The sequence below is a fragment of the Micromys minutus genome (genome assembly GCF_963924665.1).
Source record: "Micromys minutus genome assembly, chromosome: 21".
In the NCBI taxonomy this organism is placed as follows: Eukaryota; Metazoa; Chordata; class Mammalia; order Rodentia; family Muridae; genus Micromys; species Micromys minutus.
Genome location: NC_137956.1, coordinates 13,472,738 through 13,491,336, shown reverse-complemented (window position 1 = coordinate 13,491,336; position 18,599 = coordinate 13,472,738). Strand labels below are relative to the sequence as shown.

Sequence of the window (18,599 nt, the reverse complement as noted above, 5' to 3'; positions counted from 1 at the left end):
AATACCTTGCATAGAGTAAGGGCTGCGATGTAAATGTTTCCATAGCTTAGGCAAGACTAGTATGAATAACAAGGCTAAATAATTTCCGCGAGACACTGCGGAGACAAGATTCTGTGTTTATAAAAGTTACCCTAGTTTCATAAGAAAAATTGTATTTTCATAGATTATATAAATACCTAGAAAATAATATGAATGGGGGGGCACAAAAAAGGAGAGAAAAGTTCAGAGCATAATAAAAAAGTCACAACTTTAATTACATGCCTCAGTTCAGGTATAAAACAGGTAGGAGACAGGCTCATAGATTGCTTCAGCAAGCCAGTGTGGGGATGGATGCGCAGAGATGGATGCGCAGTGCACCGAGGCTTCCGCAGCTGCCTGTAACAGTACTAAGTCATGTGTAACAGGTTCTCAAGTGAAATCTGTTAGGGCAGGCAAGTTAATGGGCTGCATTGCACAACCAGGGACCAGGCGTGGCAACGCATATTCATGCTTTCCGTTAATTCTGAGACAGAGTCACATTTATTTGATAAAATACAGCCGTATTTCAGAGGTTAAAATAAGAAAGTCCATCTTAAAATAATTTATTAGACTGTCATTTTCACACCTTGTTTTCATCCAATATGCAAATTATTAACCTACGTTCAACCTAAACTAAATACCTAGATCTGCTCTAATTCCCATTGTTTCCTGTGCCTGCTCTTTCCTTGGGCTCAGTCAGCTGACAAGGGGACAGGGAATGGAGTATAGAACTCTGAAAGCACTGGGTAGCTTCGAGTTTGGGTATCTTGTGCAACTAGATCAACCATGGGTTACTTTTAGGTTACACCCATTTAGTCTTTTCTGGAAAAGAACACTGGTATTTTATTCTAATGTTACATCTTCCTTTCATGAGGTTTACATTTAAAAATAGAAAGCTTTGTTTAAAAAAAAAAAAGTCCACGCTCTTTCTTTGGTAGTTGTCACTAGTTTTAGAAATGATTTGGCTTCTACAACATATTTTCTGTTAGTAATGCTGATGTTAGTCATTTTTTCGATTGTAAACAGTATATATGCTTGAGCTACCTTTGAACCATTTGTCAAGAAACAACACGGCCTGTTGTGTTCTTGCTGAATGCTCCTAAAGGGAACATTTCAAATGGGACCACTCTTCCAGCATCCCTACCACACAGGCATACTATTTTATGCCTCACATTGGGAGCTGCTAGCTTCATGAGACTGCGCTCCCTCTGGCCCCCTTTTCACTAAACCATGATCTCCTCTGCATTCACATGTGATCCGGTTTGTCCTCTGTTCTGAAGTGCTTCAGTCACTTTCCACAGCAGTGATCGTGGTCTCCAATGAGGCCACAAGGCCCTGCGTGACTAGCTTCCCCCCTCCCTTTGTACTTCACTGAACTGTGTAAGGCATTCTAAGAAACTATGCAAATGTTTACATGTCATTTAAAGACAGGCACACTTTAGAGTAACCCCTTCCACCCTACATCAGAGGAAAGGCTCCATGACAGGGCCCCTAGAAAATCACCAACACCTTACTCAACTAATCTTACCAAGTACAAGTTAACCTAGCGACTTTAATTTTATGAATTCAGGAAACTCTTGGGACCTATCTGCCTCATAAAATGTAAGCACTAGCAGTACATAAATCTCCTAAGATCATTAAGGAAGAGAATTCATTCATCTTAAATGCTCTAAACAACATCTAGCACTCAGTACATGTTTTACTAATGAAACAATTATCATTTTAGGCAAGAGCATCATTCTACTTCAGACTTTACTCTCCCACAAGCAGTGGTTCAGTATCACCCCTTCAGTAAGTCTCTAACCTGACAACTGGAACTTACCATCTTTATACACACCGTTTGGCTAGCACTCATTTGTGAGGCTGATTAACGCATTTCCCACCACACTGTGAAGTGTGGGAACATGGTGTCTGTTTGGTCCTCTACTACATAGTGGGTGCTCAAAACATTGAATGCTTATTGAATTTTAAAATCGAATTAAACTCCTTTATAGTTACCTGTAAAAGCTTATGATAACTTTTTTATAAATCTGAACAACTTTCAGCAAGTTTAAAATATTCAAATTATGTTAATAAAGCTAGTCCCACTTACAAAAGAAAAACCATTTGCAGAGATTTTGAGCAAACCAAACCAAAACCCCATACCTTTAGGTATGAAGCTCACTTTTCTAAGGTAAAAGACGGAGTGGAGTCAGTGGGAAGTTTATCTAGCAATAAGGTTCAGAGAAAAGGGAAGGAGCCTCTTACAAAAGGTACCAAGTCTCTTTTCTCTAAATAAACTCATTAACGTAAAAAATTATTTATAACCTTTCCTTTACAAAAGTTTTCATGTTTTTTAAAAGCTTCTCATAAAACTTCATTTCACTAATCCATTACTTTCAAAATTCTAAATAACCCAACAGTTGAAAAAACTGTTTTTTAAACCCTCAAACCAGTTTCAAAACCATCTTCTTTTGAAGTTTAGTTGTGAAAGCATCCTAAGTTGTTCTCTCTGGTTGATCTGGGAATGGAAGATACGGTCCAACTGTTTATGGTGGTCTGAGCTTTTAATAATTCTGCACATTCATTACCACGAGACAGACTGAGAAGCCCAGTGAAAAACCTGTCTAACTCACTTGAAGCTGCCCTGAACATGAATTCTAGTCACGTTTGCCCTCACTCCACAGAGAAGTTTTAAAGTCTTTGCCTCATTACATAAACAGCTATTTCTTTCCTACAGATCATTCCATCAACTCCTGATTAAAACGGACTCAGCGAACTGAGTCTTAAGAGTAATTCTGAGAGAACTGGTATTCTATTTACTTTCTATCTTGACAGTCTTCAGGGACTACAAAAAGGCTTTTTGGAGAAAAATACTGAATTCATTTTAGAGACAAAACACAATGCAAATCATTTTATGCTTTCAAATAAAACCTTCTACATTTAATTGAGTCAATTAAGCACAAGTTGCATGCAAAGAAAGGCTAGCTGTTTCAGGTTTGAGTGGGGCTGACCCAGTCAAGTTCTCAGCTGTCGGAAGTCAGTGACGTCAAAGGGGTGAGACCAGTTAACAGCACGAAGTCAGTGACGTCAAAGGGATGAGACCAGTTAACAGCACCTTTGCTCCTGAACTACCAGCAGCTCAGACACATACAAATTTTATGGCACGTAATCTAAAACTCTTCTAAAAATGATTAACTGTTATTCTATCCAACAAGAAAACCAATACAGCAGCTCTATCTAATTAGTGAAGTCACCAGATAGCCTCCCGGCGTTCTGGTGTCAAGTGAGGGGTTTCTGACTGCAGAGTCTGTCCCACAGCTTGTACTAACCACACATTTTAAAGGGAAGTCTCCACGTTAAACTATTTTTCATATTGAAATTAGAAAAATATTGACCAGAATTAGCCCAGGGAACAATTTATAATCTTACCTTATCAAAAGCTATCTAACTATAAAATATAGCTATCAAGAATCAAACAAAAACACCACAAGATTTTTAAATAGTGTGTTTTGTTTGAGACAGGGTCTCACCATATTTCGGGCTGACCTTTAACTGCCAGGCTCAAGTGGTCATATAGCTCAGCCCCTGAGCAGCTGGTCTGTGCCAGTTTACCTTGTCTTTACAGTAATTTTTCTAGTTTCCTAAAATTTTGGCAAAATGGAGTCCATTTTAAAAATAAAGTTTGCCAATTCTGTTTATACTATTGTTTTTTTAGCCCCTACCCCCCTTTTTTTGGTCTTAATTCAGTAGACAATAAAAGCATGTTGGCATTTTCTGTGAGAAATAAAATTAGGAAACTTTTCTAACCAAATTAAATTCGAATCTAACTAGATTAAATTAGAAAACATATCTGAGCTAATTATATGGCCTAGTAGCCATATAATAGTAAATAATAGTAGTAAAGTCTTACTAAAAAGAATCGCAAGTAAGAAAGTTAAGATAGGTCAAAGTAGAAAAAGGAAACAATGATCGATAGCACTAAGGTGACTTTTCCTTACACTAAATTCAGTTGTCACTAGAGTCAAGCTTGCTGTTAACATTCTCACCCACTTAAACCCTTCCAATACTTTACCAAACCCTTAACAGTCTAAATTGTGGTTCACAGTGCCAGAGATGGCCACATTAAAAATAAATTATCTGCTCACAAAATGGCCTTTTATTCTCAACTTGTAATGGGCATTTAAAAATTCACTAACAAAAATGGTTTACAATATATATTTTAAGTCTTACACTTGACTCGAAATATATACCATTCATTTGAGAAAATAATAGTTTCTACATACACAAGTGAGAACTCTACATGGATTACAAATATAGCATTGAAAGCTTCACACTTTTGTATTTTATTTGCTACACGGGTTTAAACCAAGGAGCCTCCCGCATGTGAAACCTGTGCTCTATCACTGAACTGCAGGCCTAACCCCACATCTTCTCAACTTAAATAGAGAACTGAAAATGAGAGCTTCTGCTGCACTGTGCAATTAAAGAGAACATGTTTGCATTTTAAAATAATTCACTCAGATATACTCAAGCAAAAAGTCTGGTACTTTATCTAAACAGTGAGACAAAAATAATGAAAAGCTGAGGAAGATGGAGAAAATAAGGTCCTACTTGAAGCCCTGTGTTCAGACTGAGACTGCCCCGTCACCAGTTCGATCTCAGTGAGATAAGCTGCAGAGGTAATGCTGGATATTTGAGACTCAAGCTGCACTTGCCGGGGTAGCCTGCTTTCCCCTGAGCTGCAGAGGGTCTGCCCTGGCAGACGCTTCACCAGCAGAAGTCAAGGCGCATTGTCTGTGATTGCTCTTAATGGTGTTTAGGTTTCGTGTAAAATTATAAATAGTGTACTTTTGGGGTTTTCTGAACAGATGAAAGAGCATAAATTGCAAAGATATTACTTTTTCTTGCTATGCTATGCAAGCATATAAAGATGCATTTTTAGTTTAAAATGTCTTTGACAATTATATTTTCACATTTTTGAGTTATTTTAGGACAAGGTTTTAAAAAAATCAGATACTTCTATTCCCATGAAAATCACACTGAGGAATTATGCAAGTTCACTAAAGAATATCAAATTAATCATTTCCTCCTATAAATATTTTTATTTATTTGTGTTTAGAAGTTGCACTTTTAGTACTATTAACAGAAAATACATAACAAAGGCTTCCTAAAAGTGAAAAAAATAATTATAAATGTTGGAAAAGTTGGCCTCATTAACATATTTACAGACTTTTACTTGATACACACTCCTTTGGAAATCACTTAGGACATTTTACAGGCTTTGTCACCCCAAGTCTCTGAGTAGTGAGTACTGCAGCTCTTTCCTGTCTGCACGCTGAGTGAACTGTGTCATTCGGAAGGGAGACCCTTCAAGCTCCAGCCTCCTCGTCACTCCGAGACACTGCTGGTGTACTGCTCTGCCCCTTCCCCTGAGGACGTCTCTGCGGAGGAGGCGTCCTTCAGCAGCTTCTCTCTACTCTGCTCTTCCTGCAGCTTCAAAATTATGTTTCGAATTTCTTCTCTTTTTGTTTTCATTCTGGGGGGAGGAAACCAGTTCACCAAATTCATAGGGAGCTCAAAATTTAGTATTGGATTCTGAAAAGAAAAAGATTAAATGGCTATTAGGAATAATGGGGCACATTTTCGTTTCAATTAAAACACTCAACAGTATCTATTCACTTGTTACACTCCACAAGCAAGGCACAGAGCTAGGCACTGGAGATAGAGTGCTGGTCTGTGCTGAGACTGGCAAACTACAGCTACTGGGACGAGTTCTGCCCATACCCTGTTTCTGCAATAAAGTTAATGTTAGCAAATGGTTTATAGTTGTTTGTACAACAGAACTGAGAACTATAAGAATCTCCACAGCAGCAAACACAGTAGTTACTTTCAGGCCCAGCTGAAGAAAAGAATGACAGCATCATACTGTATAAAAGAAAAGTGATCTTGGCAAACATTATAACAGGAAAGTATGATGTACAATGAGAATAAACCCCATTGGTCTGATATTTAAGGCTAACCTGGAGAGTAAGGAGCTGCTAGTCAGCCAAAGAATGACAGAAGCATCAGGAGTTGCAGGCCAGGAGACAAGGCACAAAAAAACAGAATGACTTCCAACTGGTTGCTACTCAGCTATGTATAACCCACCAGAAGGATTCTGTCTTTGGCTCAACAGCAACAGAAGCCACTAAATATAAACCTGATGCCAGTGACCCGATACGAAGAGCAGATGGCATGAGACTCTCTGGTACTGCATCTCAGAACCACACCAGCACTGGACTTGAATGTGGCCACAGGAATGCACACACGTGACTTTACGTGCTAAAGAGATTCAGTGGTACTTCAATGAATAGTGGTTAAGGAGTCAAGAGGAAGAGGCCAGGCTGTAGGACGAGAGTGAGGAAGGAATAGTGGAAAGGGGCTGGAGGTCAAGAGAGAATTCAGTGTAAGGGTAGGGATGAAACCAGCTTTTCAGACTTCAGAGGTGAGTGTGTGTGTGTGTGCGCGCGCGTGTGTGTGTGCACAGACGAAGCAGCATGAACCACAGGTGAGCTACACTAGAACAGGTTGATCAACAAGCCTAGGATTTGGTTGTCAATAATTATAGTAGTTTTACATTTTAAAAGATCTGAGTTGGGAATTGTTGATCCTTAGAGTCATTTTTAAGAACCTTTTTCTTATTGATCTTATCACATGAAAAAATCAAATCATACTTTGCTATTTCACCAGACACGACGAAACTCACCTCAAAAAAGCTCTCCACGTACTGAAGCACATACACACCGCAGTCGCTGAAGTTGTTCTGCTGGGGAACTTTTGGGTTGGACCCTTTCATAACATCTTTGGAAAAACTTCTTTTGCTTCCTTTTTTAACCTCCCATTCCACTTCTAAATACCTAGAACAACACACATGAACAAGATTACACGTACATCTAAGTACACTTCCTACTTCAGCTGCAGTATATCAAACAGGTAGGGTATAGTTTTGAACTTACTCTCTTAGAATTTTGACAACATTTGATCGAGAAGGACCTCGGAGTGAGTCCATAAGTAGGATGCAAGGTCTACAGGACAAAAATAATTGAAGTTAAATATGAATTATGTTACATATGTATAAGAAAATTAAATAGTGTATTAATAAGATTAAAAACCTTGAACACGTCTTTGGTTTCAGTAAATATGTGAGGAAACAAACCTTACAGACAGGAACCTTAGATATCTATGGCAACCTTAATGTTATACTATGTTACAGAATCGTAATGCAACTCCAGCAAAATAAAAATGGGAGCCTAGAAAAGTATTGTGAACATGTATGCACATGTATGTGCCACTGTATGCACGTGGAGGGACAACCTAAAGGGGCTGGCTTTTGCCTTCCACTCCACAGGGTCTGGGGCTCATTAGACTCAGGTCATCATGCTTGCCAGTAAATGTCCTTACCTGCTGCCTAGCTCACTGGCCCCCGATGGCCTCATTACAGCTTATTACAGAAAGCCAAACAGGTACCCACGAGAATTAGTTTGTGACAAAATAGTTTTTAGGCAAGATTTTATTTTAAAACATTAAATCAGAGGTAATGTTCAGAATTTTAATTCTATAGATGTATGCTGTAAATGCAGATAAATAAGGAAATCTCTGACACAGAGCATGGCAGAGTGCGAATCTGAATGTCCTCTCTAGAGCCCTATCTGCAGGGGAAGACTGCCTTCAGCCGCCTTCTGCCTCTTAAAGTAGCTATGAAACTAGCATAACTGGAATTTCACATCACTGTTCTGATACACAGTGCTCTCGGTCATCAAAACCACAACAGACAAAGTTTGAATGATTCACTATGAAGGTGTGCACGGCCCTGTGCACTGGGAAAACTGAAACGGCCTCCCTGCTGGATCTCTAGATAGCATACCCTTTGCTTCCCTGACCCTGGGAGCACTTGTGAATTCTCCTTAAGAACTGTTCTGTGTATTTTATTCTACAACTCTAATAAGCAAACAAACAAACAAACAAACATCGGTCTTCAGGATGTATTCGGTGCTTACTGTTTACAGACAGTGGGCTTTAAGTGCCACTGTCCTATTTCTGAACTGTAGTTTTCATCAGCAAGGAGTCCGTCATCGCTGCTATCATCCTATAAAAGATCGATATACAGAAGGGGTTAATTATTAAGCATCTACTATCAAAAGAACTAATAATCTAAGAAAACAGCATTGCAGGTGACAAAACTCCTTTAGCTCAGGGAGGGACTGACCCGGACACCTCAACCTGTCACTTGACTTCATTTGCTCATTGTTATTGTATGTGTGCATGTGGAGGTCAGGAAGGACTTTGTGGAGTTGGTTTTCTTTCCTTCCAAATTCATGTGGTTCTGGATTCAACTGAGGATGTCAGCATGTGCAGCAAGCATGCTGCCCACTAAGTCATCACCAGCCTGGCAACACTAAAGGCCTTTTTGTGTCGGGATAAACTTTCAGATGTTTACATATGGCTAAGATGGGTTTAAGCTATAGTTTTTCCTTTCCCCTTATCTTATACAAGTCATTTTAAAATTATCCCTTGGCTTATAAATATATAGCTGGAAAACACTATTTTCTTTCCCAGCAAAGGAGCATCCCAATCTAAGGTGAACAGCAATGCTCACAAATTTGTTTCAAATTCCCAATATCAGGTAAAGTCACTATAGATAGTTTAAATGTAAAACTTATGTAAAAAGAACTTCAAAATCTTGAACAGACCTCAGCCTACATCTTCAAATAGGGATACTGAGGCACACGGCTCACAGTCACAGCTTAGGCTGAGTTCTTAGCTGTTACAAAAAGCAGTTCATCTGAATGTCTGACAGTTATATGCTATGGGTTACAGAATAACACATAAAATACCCTGTGCAGCATAAAGTCTGAAGTATCTTCAGTACATGTGAACTGAAAGTCTGTCTTAATATTAAAATCAGAAATCGGAGTTTTCTCTCAGGGACCCACATGGTGAAAGGGTAGGACTCCTGCAATTGTGTTCTGACTCCCACAAGCACACTGTGGTATGCAAGTGTGCTACACAAACAAACAAACATACAGTTTCTACAAAGAATTTTTTAAAAAATTAAGTTTCTCATAAAATTTTTTTACAGTTTAAATAACTATTTTCAAAACTATAAATTAAATTTAAGTGTTTATGATATTTATTAGGGCAACTACAATCCAAAAAACAGTATAATTTACCTATGATGTTAATTAAATATTATTTGTTCTTATAATACATGTCCATTAAATTGGAAAACAAGAAAATAGTCATTGGGAATGTAAGAAAAAAAAGTACTGAACAAATGGAAAAAGTTATAACTTTACTGTTCTTACATTTACTACAATTATGTGTACTACATAATTGAAATTTTGCCACTCACATCTCAGATGTTGTTAGACCAAAGGTCAAGTACAGCCCATAAATATTTAGAAAAGAAACATTATTAATTTTTTTCTTTTATTCAATGCTGGGCATTGAACTGAGGGCATTGTATATAGTAAACAAGCCCCCTACAACTGAGCTATACATACAGTCCCCTCTGCAAGAAATAAACTCTGTATTAAAACTTTCTGGGGTAGTATGAGAATTGAATGCCTACATCACAGTTTCAGCACCAATACTAATAAATATATCCTGGTAACTTCTAACTGCAAAACTGGCTAGATTCCTACAAAGCATCTGATTTTACCAGGTCATCCTGATCTTCTGAGAAGTCAATGAGCTCATCTTCAAGCAGTTTCCCACCTTCTGCTGACTGATCACCATAGTTTAGTCTGATTTTGCTTAAGGCATCTGTAACAACAGGAAACATTGTATGATGCTAGTAATAAATGACAATGATAAAAACCTGCTAAAGCACATAATTCAACAAATATAAAGTGGATTATTTTAAATAAAAACATGGGTCGATGTCAATTACAGAACTGTCCCACCACTCAAACCCCAAAACTCATAGGGAAAAAAAAAAAGGTTATATAAATGTGCGTAAATCTGTGTATGTGACTGTATATATAAGGATGTGTGTCGAATGTTTGTAGTAGGTGCTAGATAGTAAACAGAAAGCTACAAGAGTCTAAAAATAACATAAATTCCCTCAAAAAAAGTTATAAGCCATAGACCAAAAATAGCATGAAGACAGATAAGAATTATAGTTTGAAGATTAAAGTATAAAAACTCGGAAAGAATGAAAGGTAAATAAGAACAGTACAAACAGACTTGCTTCTGCACAGATTGAAAAAACAATTCCCCAACGGTTTATCATTTGAGTACATTTAATAAGATTTGTTCATTTATGCCAGTACATGCTGTTCTCAGACACAGCAGAAGAGGGCGCTGAATTCCACTACAGATGGTTGTGAGCCACCATGTGGGTGCTACTAACTAAAACACAACAGCAAACCCTCTGTTACACACAAACCTCTTCAATTTATATCTCAGAAATAAGTGTTCTATATTTGTTTAAACTTAACACATCTGAGTAAATCCCAAGGCAATTAATATTTAGTCAATACAATCAGATTATTTCTAGAAGCAAATAATTTATATGTATAGAAAGTATTGTTACATTAATATTACCTTGCACCAATTAAACTATTTCAAAATCCATCCAAATATGCTGTAGTCTATGGCCATACCACTCGGCATGCATTCAATTTTCACTGGAACTCAGAAGTTAAGTAGGGTTGGGCTTGGTTAGTATTTGGATGGGATAAAGTAATTTAAAGTTTTTTTTTTTTAAAGTTGTGTGATGGTATACACCTTTAATCCCAGAATTCAGGAGGCAGAAGCTAGGGAATCTCTTGAGTTTGAGGCCAGGCTGGTCAGAGCATTGAGTTCTAGGTTGGCCAGGGATACCCAGAGAGGCCCTTGTCTCAAAAAAATAAATACCAGAGGTTGTGGGTGAGTGAGACTGGAGAGAAGACTCGGTGGTTAAGTGTATTCCTGCTCTTCAAAGGAACCCAAATGCAATCCTAGCGTCCATATAAGGCCACCAGAGAGAACAGGGCACTTCCACGGGATGTGTACACCCACACCACACATAATCAAAAGTAGTTTAAAAACAAAAACATTTGATAAAAACACATGTATTTACTGTGTGTATACGTGTTCACACATACTTCTCTGTGTGTGTGTGTGTCAAAGCATAACACCCAGGAGTCAGTTCTCTCCTTCTAACATCTGGGTTCTAGGGATTGGAGTCAAGTCATCAGCCTTGGTGGCAGACACGTTGACCCAATGAGCCATCTCAGCAGCCCAGTGTGTCTCTAGAGTGTGACTGCAAATCTTACGTGCACGTGCTCCTCATGTCTGGTCAATTATTTTACATCATGTCCAGCTGAAAACCCACTTAGTTACTGTGGCAGGTTATGTGACATTATTCGCGAACACTTGTAACTACATGGAGCTGAGAATTAAAATTATGTGAACTATTTAAAATAGTTCTTTTGAACTATATTCCAAATATCACTGAGCTAGTCAGGCAGTGATCAAGGCACATGTTTTTCATGAACTCCTAACCTTTCATATAAATCATTTATAAGACTCATTAGTCATTCTCTCAGAGGTGGGAAAATCACATTTAGAGAGTGCCCTTAGTAAACTTTTGAGCCATTGAGATCTTCAAAGAAGCTGATAAAAATCTATGAAACCTCAATAAGAGGGGGAAAAAAAATCAACCGTGTTACTTTATAGCACTTCTCAAACTATGGGAATTGGCCAGCACTGGGCTAAAGCAAAATAAAAGAACAACAACAAAAACAGTTAGCGCTATCTTTTACACCAACAACTTGTTTTCTGAGATACTAGCTTCACGGACTTTGCCTGAAAGGAAAACAAGTGTACAACTACAAGAAATGAAGAATGAACATGTTAATTATGAAACCCGCAGAAACCAGTATTTTGTAATTTAGTCTCCACCTGGTTTTGAGGCCGTCTTCAAACAGACTGTCCGCTTAACCAAACCACTTGCAAGGGGCACTGGGGAGCTCTGCAGGCGCTGCACGGAAAGCCCCGAGCTGTGCTCCAATGCATACGGTCACTACTCACTCCACTTACTTCACCTCAACTGAAACGCCTAAGACTTTATTCAAAAAGAAACTATTTTATATTACTAGTGGTACTGGTGATTGAGTTCAGGGCCTCATGCTCTCTCCGCTGAGCTATTCTCCAGTCTTGTTTTTTAGATAGCTAATAAAATTCATCTAACAGTCACCTACTTCAAGTGTACAATCCAGTACTTTTTAGTTTAGTCAGCCTTTTCTACTCGTGCACTGAACAAAGTACGCATCAAGAATATAGGAGGGCAGGCTGCAGCATGGTGCTGTGCACCTTTAAACCAGCCCGGTAGGCAGGCAGATTAAATAAAAACTAAGAGCAAAAATAAAGCATCAGTAAAAAAAAAAAAAAAAAAAAAAAAAAAAAAAAAAAGCTACATATTTAGAAATTACAACAAATTAGACAATATAAGTAATCTAGAGATGTTTTAGAGTCTATGGGAGGATACAAACACACCATATATGAACGCTATTACCTTTTATATGTAAAGAACGTAAGCATCCATGGTTTTAATCTTTCTGTAGGGAATGAGGTTGGAACCAATCTTCAACAAATACTCAAAACAGTCATATGATCACAATTATGCACAATTACCAACCATCACAATATTGTTATTGATGTTATTATCTTTTGTGTGGTGCTGGGGATTGAACCCAGGAACTCAAAAATGCTTGGCAAGCCTTCTACCACTGAGCTCCACCATTATAGCCCTTACAATTTATAATCATTGCTGGGCCTCGAGAAGAAATCCCATATTACGACTGTCCTATTTCCATATTCCCCTACCTTTTGTCATTTCCTGCTGAAGCCCTACGCAACCAATCAATCATTACTAATCAATCAATCAATCATTACTCTATACATATTCAGGTCCTAGAGATTTCATTCAAATAAAGAATTAAAATATTCATACTGAAAGAATTACAGGTTAAAAACTTGCTTGTTTATCTATTTTGTTTAACTATATCCTAATGAACTAGACTGGAAAAGAACCTAGACAAAGATTTCATCTGTTTGGCTTTTAACGACCAATCTTGTTCTTCCTGTTTTATTTTTCCTTTCCATTTCATCTCGTAGCTACAGGACCTTATGAAACTTAGTATAACAAAATGTCCTTGCAAAAGTTCAGCCATGCCTCCTCCCTTTACAGTTAACTTTTTTAGTGTTTGAGATTGGGTCTGAACATAAACGAGGCTGACCTTGAACTTGTTAGGTAGCTAGGGCTGGCCATCCATTTCTGATCCTTCTGTTCTCTACAGAGATGGGATTAGAAGCTTGTACTTCCATGCCAGATTTGAAAGTGCTAATTCACCAATACAAATTGGTAAAGCACCGAAAATATGTTCATTATATTCAATCTTGCCTAATTTTAAATCCATATTTTTTCTATAGCTTAGTTTATCCCACAAAAGCTTACAGGTCTATGCAGTTTAATATCTGCGAGGAAGAGACTACATTGAGTACTATGGAATGTAAGTTTTTTAATTGACCCATAATTCCCAAACATATTCTTGGGATTGGAGATTGTAGCTCAGTGGTAGACGGGGAGGCCCTGGGTTTGATACTCAGCAATAAAGCTGAGGGGCCACCCCACAAACTCTTGTGGGGTAGAATAAGATGTTTTGACGTACATCTACATTGAATAATGCTTACGTTGGCTAGCTTCATATCAATTTGACACGAATATTGACTAAAAAGAAACTGCCTACATTTTCTTTTCATTTCATGCTGCAGCCATGCATACAGAACATTTTTTAAGTTAGTGGTCAATGTGAGAGGGCCCAACCCACTGTGAGTGAGCAAGCCACCAGGAGCAAGGAGGCATTTGCATCAGCTCCTGTCTCCAGGTCTGTCCTGACTTTTCAAACTTTGAACAGTGATGTAGCTGTCTGCTGCCAGTTGCTTCTGTTCACGGTGCATTGTTCCAGCATTAGTAACTCTGACTAGGATAATGCTGAAGTCAGCACATACAGAACATGTAGGTTGGAGCAAAGTTACTTGATATCAAAGAGTTTTGACCATAGCATTTAGATTTCTGTTAAAGGGTCTAGAAACGGTAGTTTCTAATTGTAGGAAATGAGAACCAATTCACGAGAGCTAAAGGGAATAAAAAGGTGCCACAGAACTACCTTCTTCCTACAGAACACAGGGAGGAAACCGAGGAATAGGAATCCCCACTTTGTTTGAAGGAGAAAGCTTTATTTTCTGTCTTCGGCCATTTGAACTCTTTAAGCACAAAATTTTTATTATTTTATTAAGCATAAAAATACTTTCCACATGTATCTTATATAGACTACTGGAAGGTAACAGTGTATAACAACTTTAACGTTTCTACAGCCTGTTACACAACAATTTTTCACTGGCACATTCAACTTCAGACTAGAGATCGTCTAGGGGTAGAGAGGAGACTGACTGCACAAGAGACACCAGATTTTTTTTTTAAATAATGATTCTAAATGTTGGTTGTCATACTGATTGCATGACTGAATACATTAATAAAACTTAAGTGGTACCCATGAATTAGTGTTATTGTAAGAAAATTCTACCTCAGTAAGTCTGACAAGAGAAAATACATAGCCCTAACAATTCTACTTTGAATTCCTTTACCCTTTCAAAATATTATCAGTACATACCTGGATGATGCGCACAATTTAAGCATTCATCCTGAAGGCCATTCTCATTTTCAGTTCTATCAGAAATATCCTGGCATGCAGATTCTCCGTTACTTGGTTCTGCGTTCTCATGGACAGCATGATTTTTTCTTTTCATACTGCACTTCACACTGTATGCGCTTCTCCGGTAACAAGGCTCACCTTCCTCCTGTGCAGCACTGGAATCAGTTACACCTAAGCAATGCTTTCTATTTAGCATCTTCTTAATCACAGGCTTCGCAGCAGAGTTCTGTGAACAAGCATCCATCTCACTGGCAGAAGAAACACAACCGTCCTCTGCACTTGAAGTTTTTTGCATGACTGTATTTTCATGGTAATGAGGATTAGGTTCATATTTTGGTTTTTCCAAACCAGGGAAACAAACAACAGCCAAAAACCAATGTGCACTGTGAAAACAAACAACACTACTGAACATACCATTGGAAAAGCTCATTGTGGTTGTCAATAACTATCAATTGAGATGGTTTTCACAAGTTTGTGAACAAATACTGACCTTTTAAAATTCTTATATTGTTTATAACTATTCTTATTTGCTTATTGTTGGTGGCTAACATACTGCAATGTCCACTAATTTTTGGGGGGTTGTTGTTATGTACCTAATTATTATTACAGTATCTATTATTATTATTATATTACAATGTAACTAATTGGTTATAAGAGTATTAAATTCATTCTTGCAAATAATCTTCTACATATTTTCATTTACAGAACCCATTCAAATTTTTTATTATGTCTCTTTCGACTGTTAAAGAAAGGCTTATTATTAAGAACAATATATCCAATCCTTAATCTTATACTATGCTGAAATGTGAATCCATTAATATTAAATGAAAACAGCATATCTAATCTAGTTATTGTTATAAAATCTCAAGTATTCGTAAGAAGTTCTAGCTATCAAGCAAGCTCATGTTGCTATTTCAGGTATTATGGCTATCAACAGTATAGTTCACTAGACAAAGAAAGCCATGTAGCCTAACCCTCACTAGTAAGTTATTTACTAACCATAGTATGCAAAGAGCAGGCTACAGATGAAAGAGGACTTATTAGACGAGTATAATATCTGTCATGTAGTAAAAATATTCCCTCAACAAAAAACATTTTCCCCCCTGCTAGGGATCAAACATGGTAGGGCTGTGTTAGGCAAGTACCCTACCATTGAGCTATATACCTAACATCATGACATCATTAGGTAATTTGCATTTTTATTTTTGTATGTATTAGATGACTCCCAAGGCAGTATTAGGAACTGTATTGTTTCTTCTGACAACATTCACTACAAAGATCATAAAGACTAGTTTTGTTCTCAGTATTAAAAAAAGGTTCAAGGGTGCCAGGTGAGGCATTGCACTAACGCAGCAGAGGCAAACTCATCTCTGTGAGTTTGAGACCAGCCTTGTCTACAAAGCTACTGAGTGAGGTTCTGTCTCAAAAACAAACAAACAATCCCCAAACAAAAAAACACTAACCTCAGACAAATCAAAAGGCCAGATGAATTAATACTTCTTTCCTATTCTTAAGAATTAATTAGTTATTAGTATACAATGGTCTTGGGTCAAGCGGAAGAAAAAGTATGTCAACATCCTCATTTCAATCTAAAACACAGGAAATCCTAAGTTCCACCTCAGTTTTAAAAATGATAAAATGTAGAAAAGTGTGTTTCAAAATCTGAAGCTACAACCAGGCGTGAATTAACTACTGTAGGTAAAGGCCAAAGGTCATCTATGGCTACACATCAAGTCTGAGACAGCATGGAGCACACGAAATCTTGAAAAGCAGCACTTATGAAAGATGATGCAACATGGTGAGTGTAGTCTCACAGCTCTACCAACCATGCCAACATGAGAAGTCATACATTTCCTGTTGCTTCAAATGCCTTTCTTTTCTATTAAGTTAAAGGCCAATACTGAGGCATATGATCACTTCTAACCTCAAAAATAGAGGGCTCAAAAAAAAAAAAAAAATCAGCATCATGAGTAAGAGAGATGGCTCATTGGCTAAGAACACTTATGCTCTAGCTGAGACCCCAGTGGCATTTTACAAACATTAACTCCAGTTCTAGGGGATCTGGTGCCCTCTTCTGACCTCCAACGGCACCCGTGGTGCACACAAATGCAGGGAAACACGCATACTTATGAATTAAAAAATGAATCTTAAAAAAAAAACCAAAACAAAACATCAAGTAGGGTATGGTGGTGCATGCTTTCAATCCCAGCACTCAGAAGGCAGAGGTGGGTCTTTTTGAGCTTAGTCTATAGAGAGCCAGGCCAGTCAGGGCTACATATGAAGACCCTGTCTCAAAAAAAAAATCAAAGATTAACATCATGACTAAAATGAGCAGATAACAAATCAATGGTGACCTTTCTAGTAATGTAGCTTTAACCTCTTAAGAGGACTAGACACTTACGGAGTGTTTTCCACCCAGTCACGGGTGCGGAACCCTACACTGCCCCTCTGACGCTTCTCCACCACCCATGTCATACTGATGTCTATGGACACAGACAGTGATCGCAGTAGCACTAAATTGTGTATGACCTAAATTATAGCTCAACTTAACACATTTATTATTCTGATCTTATAAAACTCAGATTAAAAAAAACCTTCTCTTAAGAGACTTGTTCTACTTTATATGAGAAATTCTAAAAAACTTTATTTTACGCAGAATAAAGTTAAACTTAATTATAAATTTTTATTATGCTATGCATAAAAAATAAAAAATTCAGTCTCAAATAAGCTGTGTTTTGAAACTAATGCTCTGACTTAAGAGAGATAAGCTGTCCTAATTAAGACCACCCTCCTTCCTCCCCTCACTCGCAGTATGCTGAAAATAGAAATGAGGGTCTTCCTGCTACTGAGACCACAAAACCACCTTAAGCTGGGATCCTGCTATACTTGTTCAAATTAACTTCAAATTATTGTCTTGAAGTGATCCTTGTGTGAGTAAAACACTGGGGGAAAAAGGTTTTCTCATATAAATGAATTTGCTACTACTCAGTTATTAGAAACAATGACTTTATGAAATTCCTAGGAATATAGATACATCTAGAGAATATCATCCTGAGTGAGGTAACCCAGTCACAAAAAAAGCAGACATAATATGCAGTTACTGATAATTGGATACTAACCCCAGAAAGCTCAGAACACCCCAGAAACAACTCACATCTTACACTCTGTTCTACGTGTACTTTATGCTTATAGTAACTAGTGGGATTTCAATGCATGCTATAAACCTCTAAAAAAATTGCCAAAATGCTTTTTAAAATCTGTACATGTATCCTTCTTCTTTAAATAAAGTTGTAAGAAAAAAAAAAAAACCAAAAAAAAAAAAAAAAAAAAATCAAATGAATTTGCTTTACAGAAAGAAAAGAATGGATAATGAGTCTATATTTGCAATTTACAGTCTAGGTGACGGTAGTAACAGCCCTGCACTATATGAATTTCAGTCAGTATTAACGATTCCAATCATAAAGAGGGAACAATGGGACAAGCTAAGGCATTTCTTAATTTGTCTAAGCAGAGCACAATACCAGGTCACTGTGCATGCCAGAAAACAAAAGCCTTTTGCCACACAAGAAGGCTACTTTTTAGTCACAGAAACTACCTCTACCTCAGACTCTCCCAAAAGCACAATCAGTGACCAAATTCTTTCAAATGGGTTGTATAAAATGAAAGCAAAGAAAGAAACAAACTGTCAAGTCTCAATCACACGATAAAGCTGTATGATGTATGAACCTGTCAGAGGCACGGCAGAACAGTATGAAGTACCGAAGCATCGCTAAGGAAGCACTTACAAGACAGTTCCTTTTAAAGCATGGCCTTCAGAGGGGTAAACAATAACTCCAGCCAGCTTCCCCTTTGCTGTTA

General features: G+C 37.7%; 1 protein-coding gene across 5 annotated transcripts in view; it reads right to left on the bottom strand.

Moving 5' to 3' along the window:
- Positions 1-296: 296 nt before the first annotated feature.
- Positions 297-18,599, bottom strand: part of SENP6 (SUMO specific peptidase 6) — an 80,580-nt gene continuing 62,277 nt past the window's right edge. For 4 of the 5 annotated variants that reach the window (XM_080934126.1, XM_080934123.1, XM_080934124.1 and 1 more), the window contains 6 exons: positions 14,700-15,124; positions 9,701-9,804; positions 8,037-8,125; positions 6,996-7,064; positions 6,746-6,896; positions 297-5,595 (listed from right to left, as the gene is read on the bottom strand). In XM_080934126.1, coding sequence (XP_080790252.1) covers positions 5,389-5,595; positions 6,746-6,896; positions 6,996-7,064; positions 8,037-8,125; positions 9,701-9,804; positions 14,700-15,124 — 1,045 coding nt within the window. In that variant the 3' untranslated portion in view covers positions 297-5,388. The remainder of the gene's footprint in view (positions 5,596-6,745; positions 6,897-6,995; positions 7,065-8,036; positions 8,126-9,700; positions 9,805-14,699; positions 15,125-18,599) is intronic. The other variant, XM_080934125.1, reaches the window with a different exon arrangement.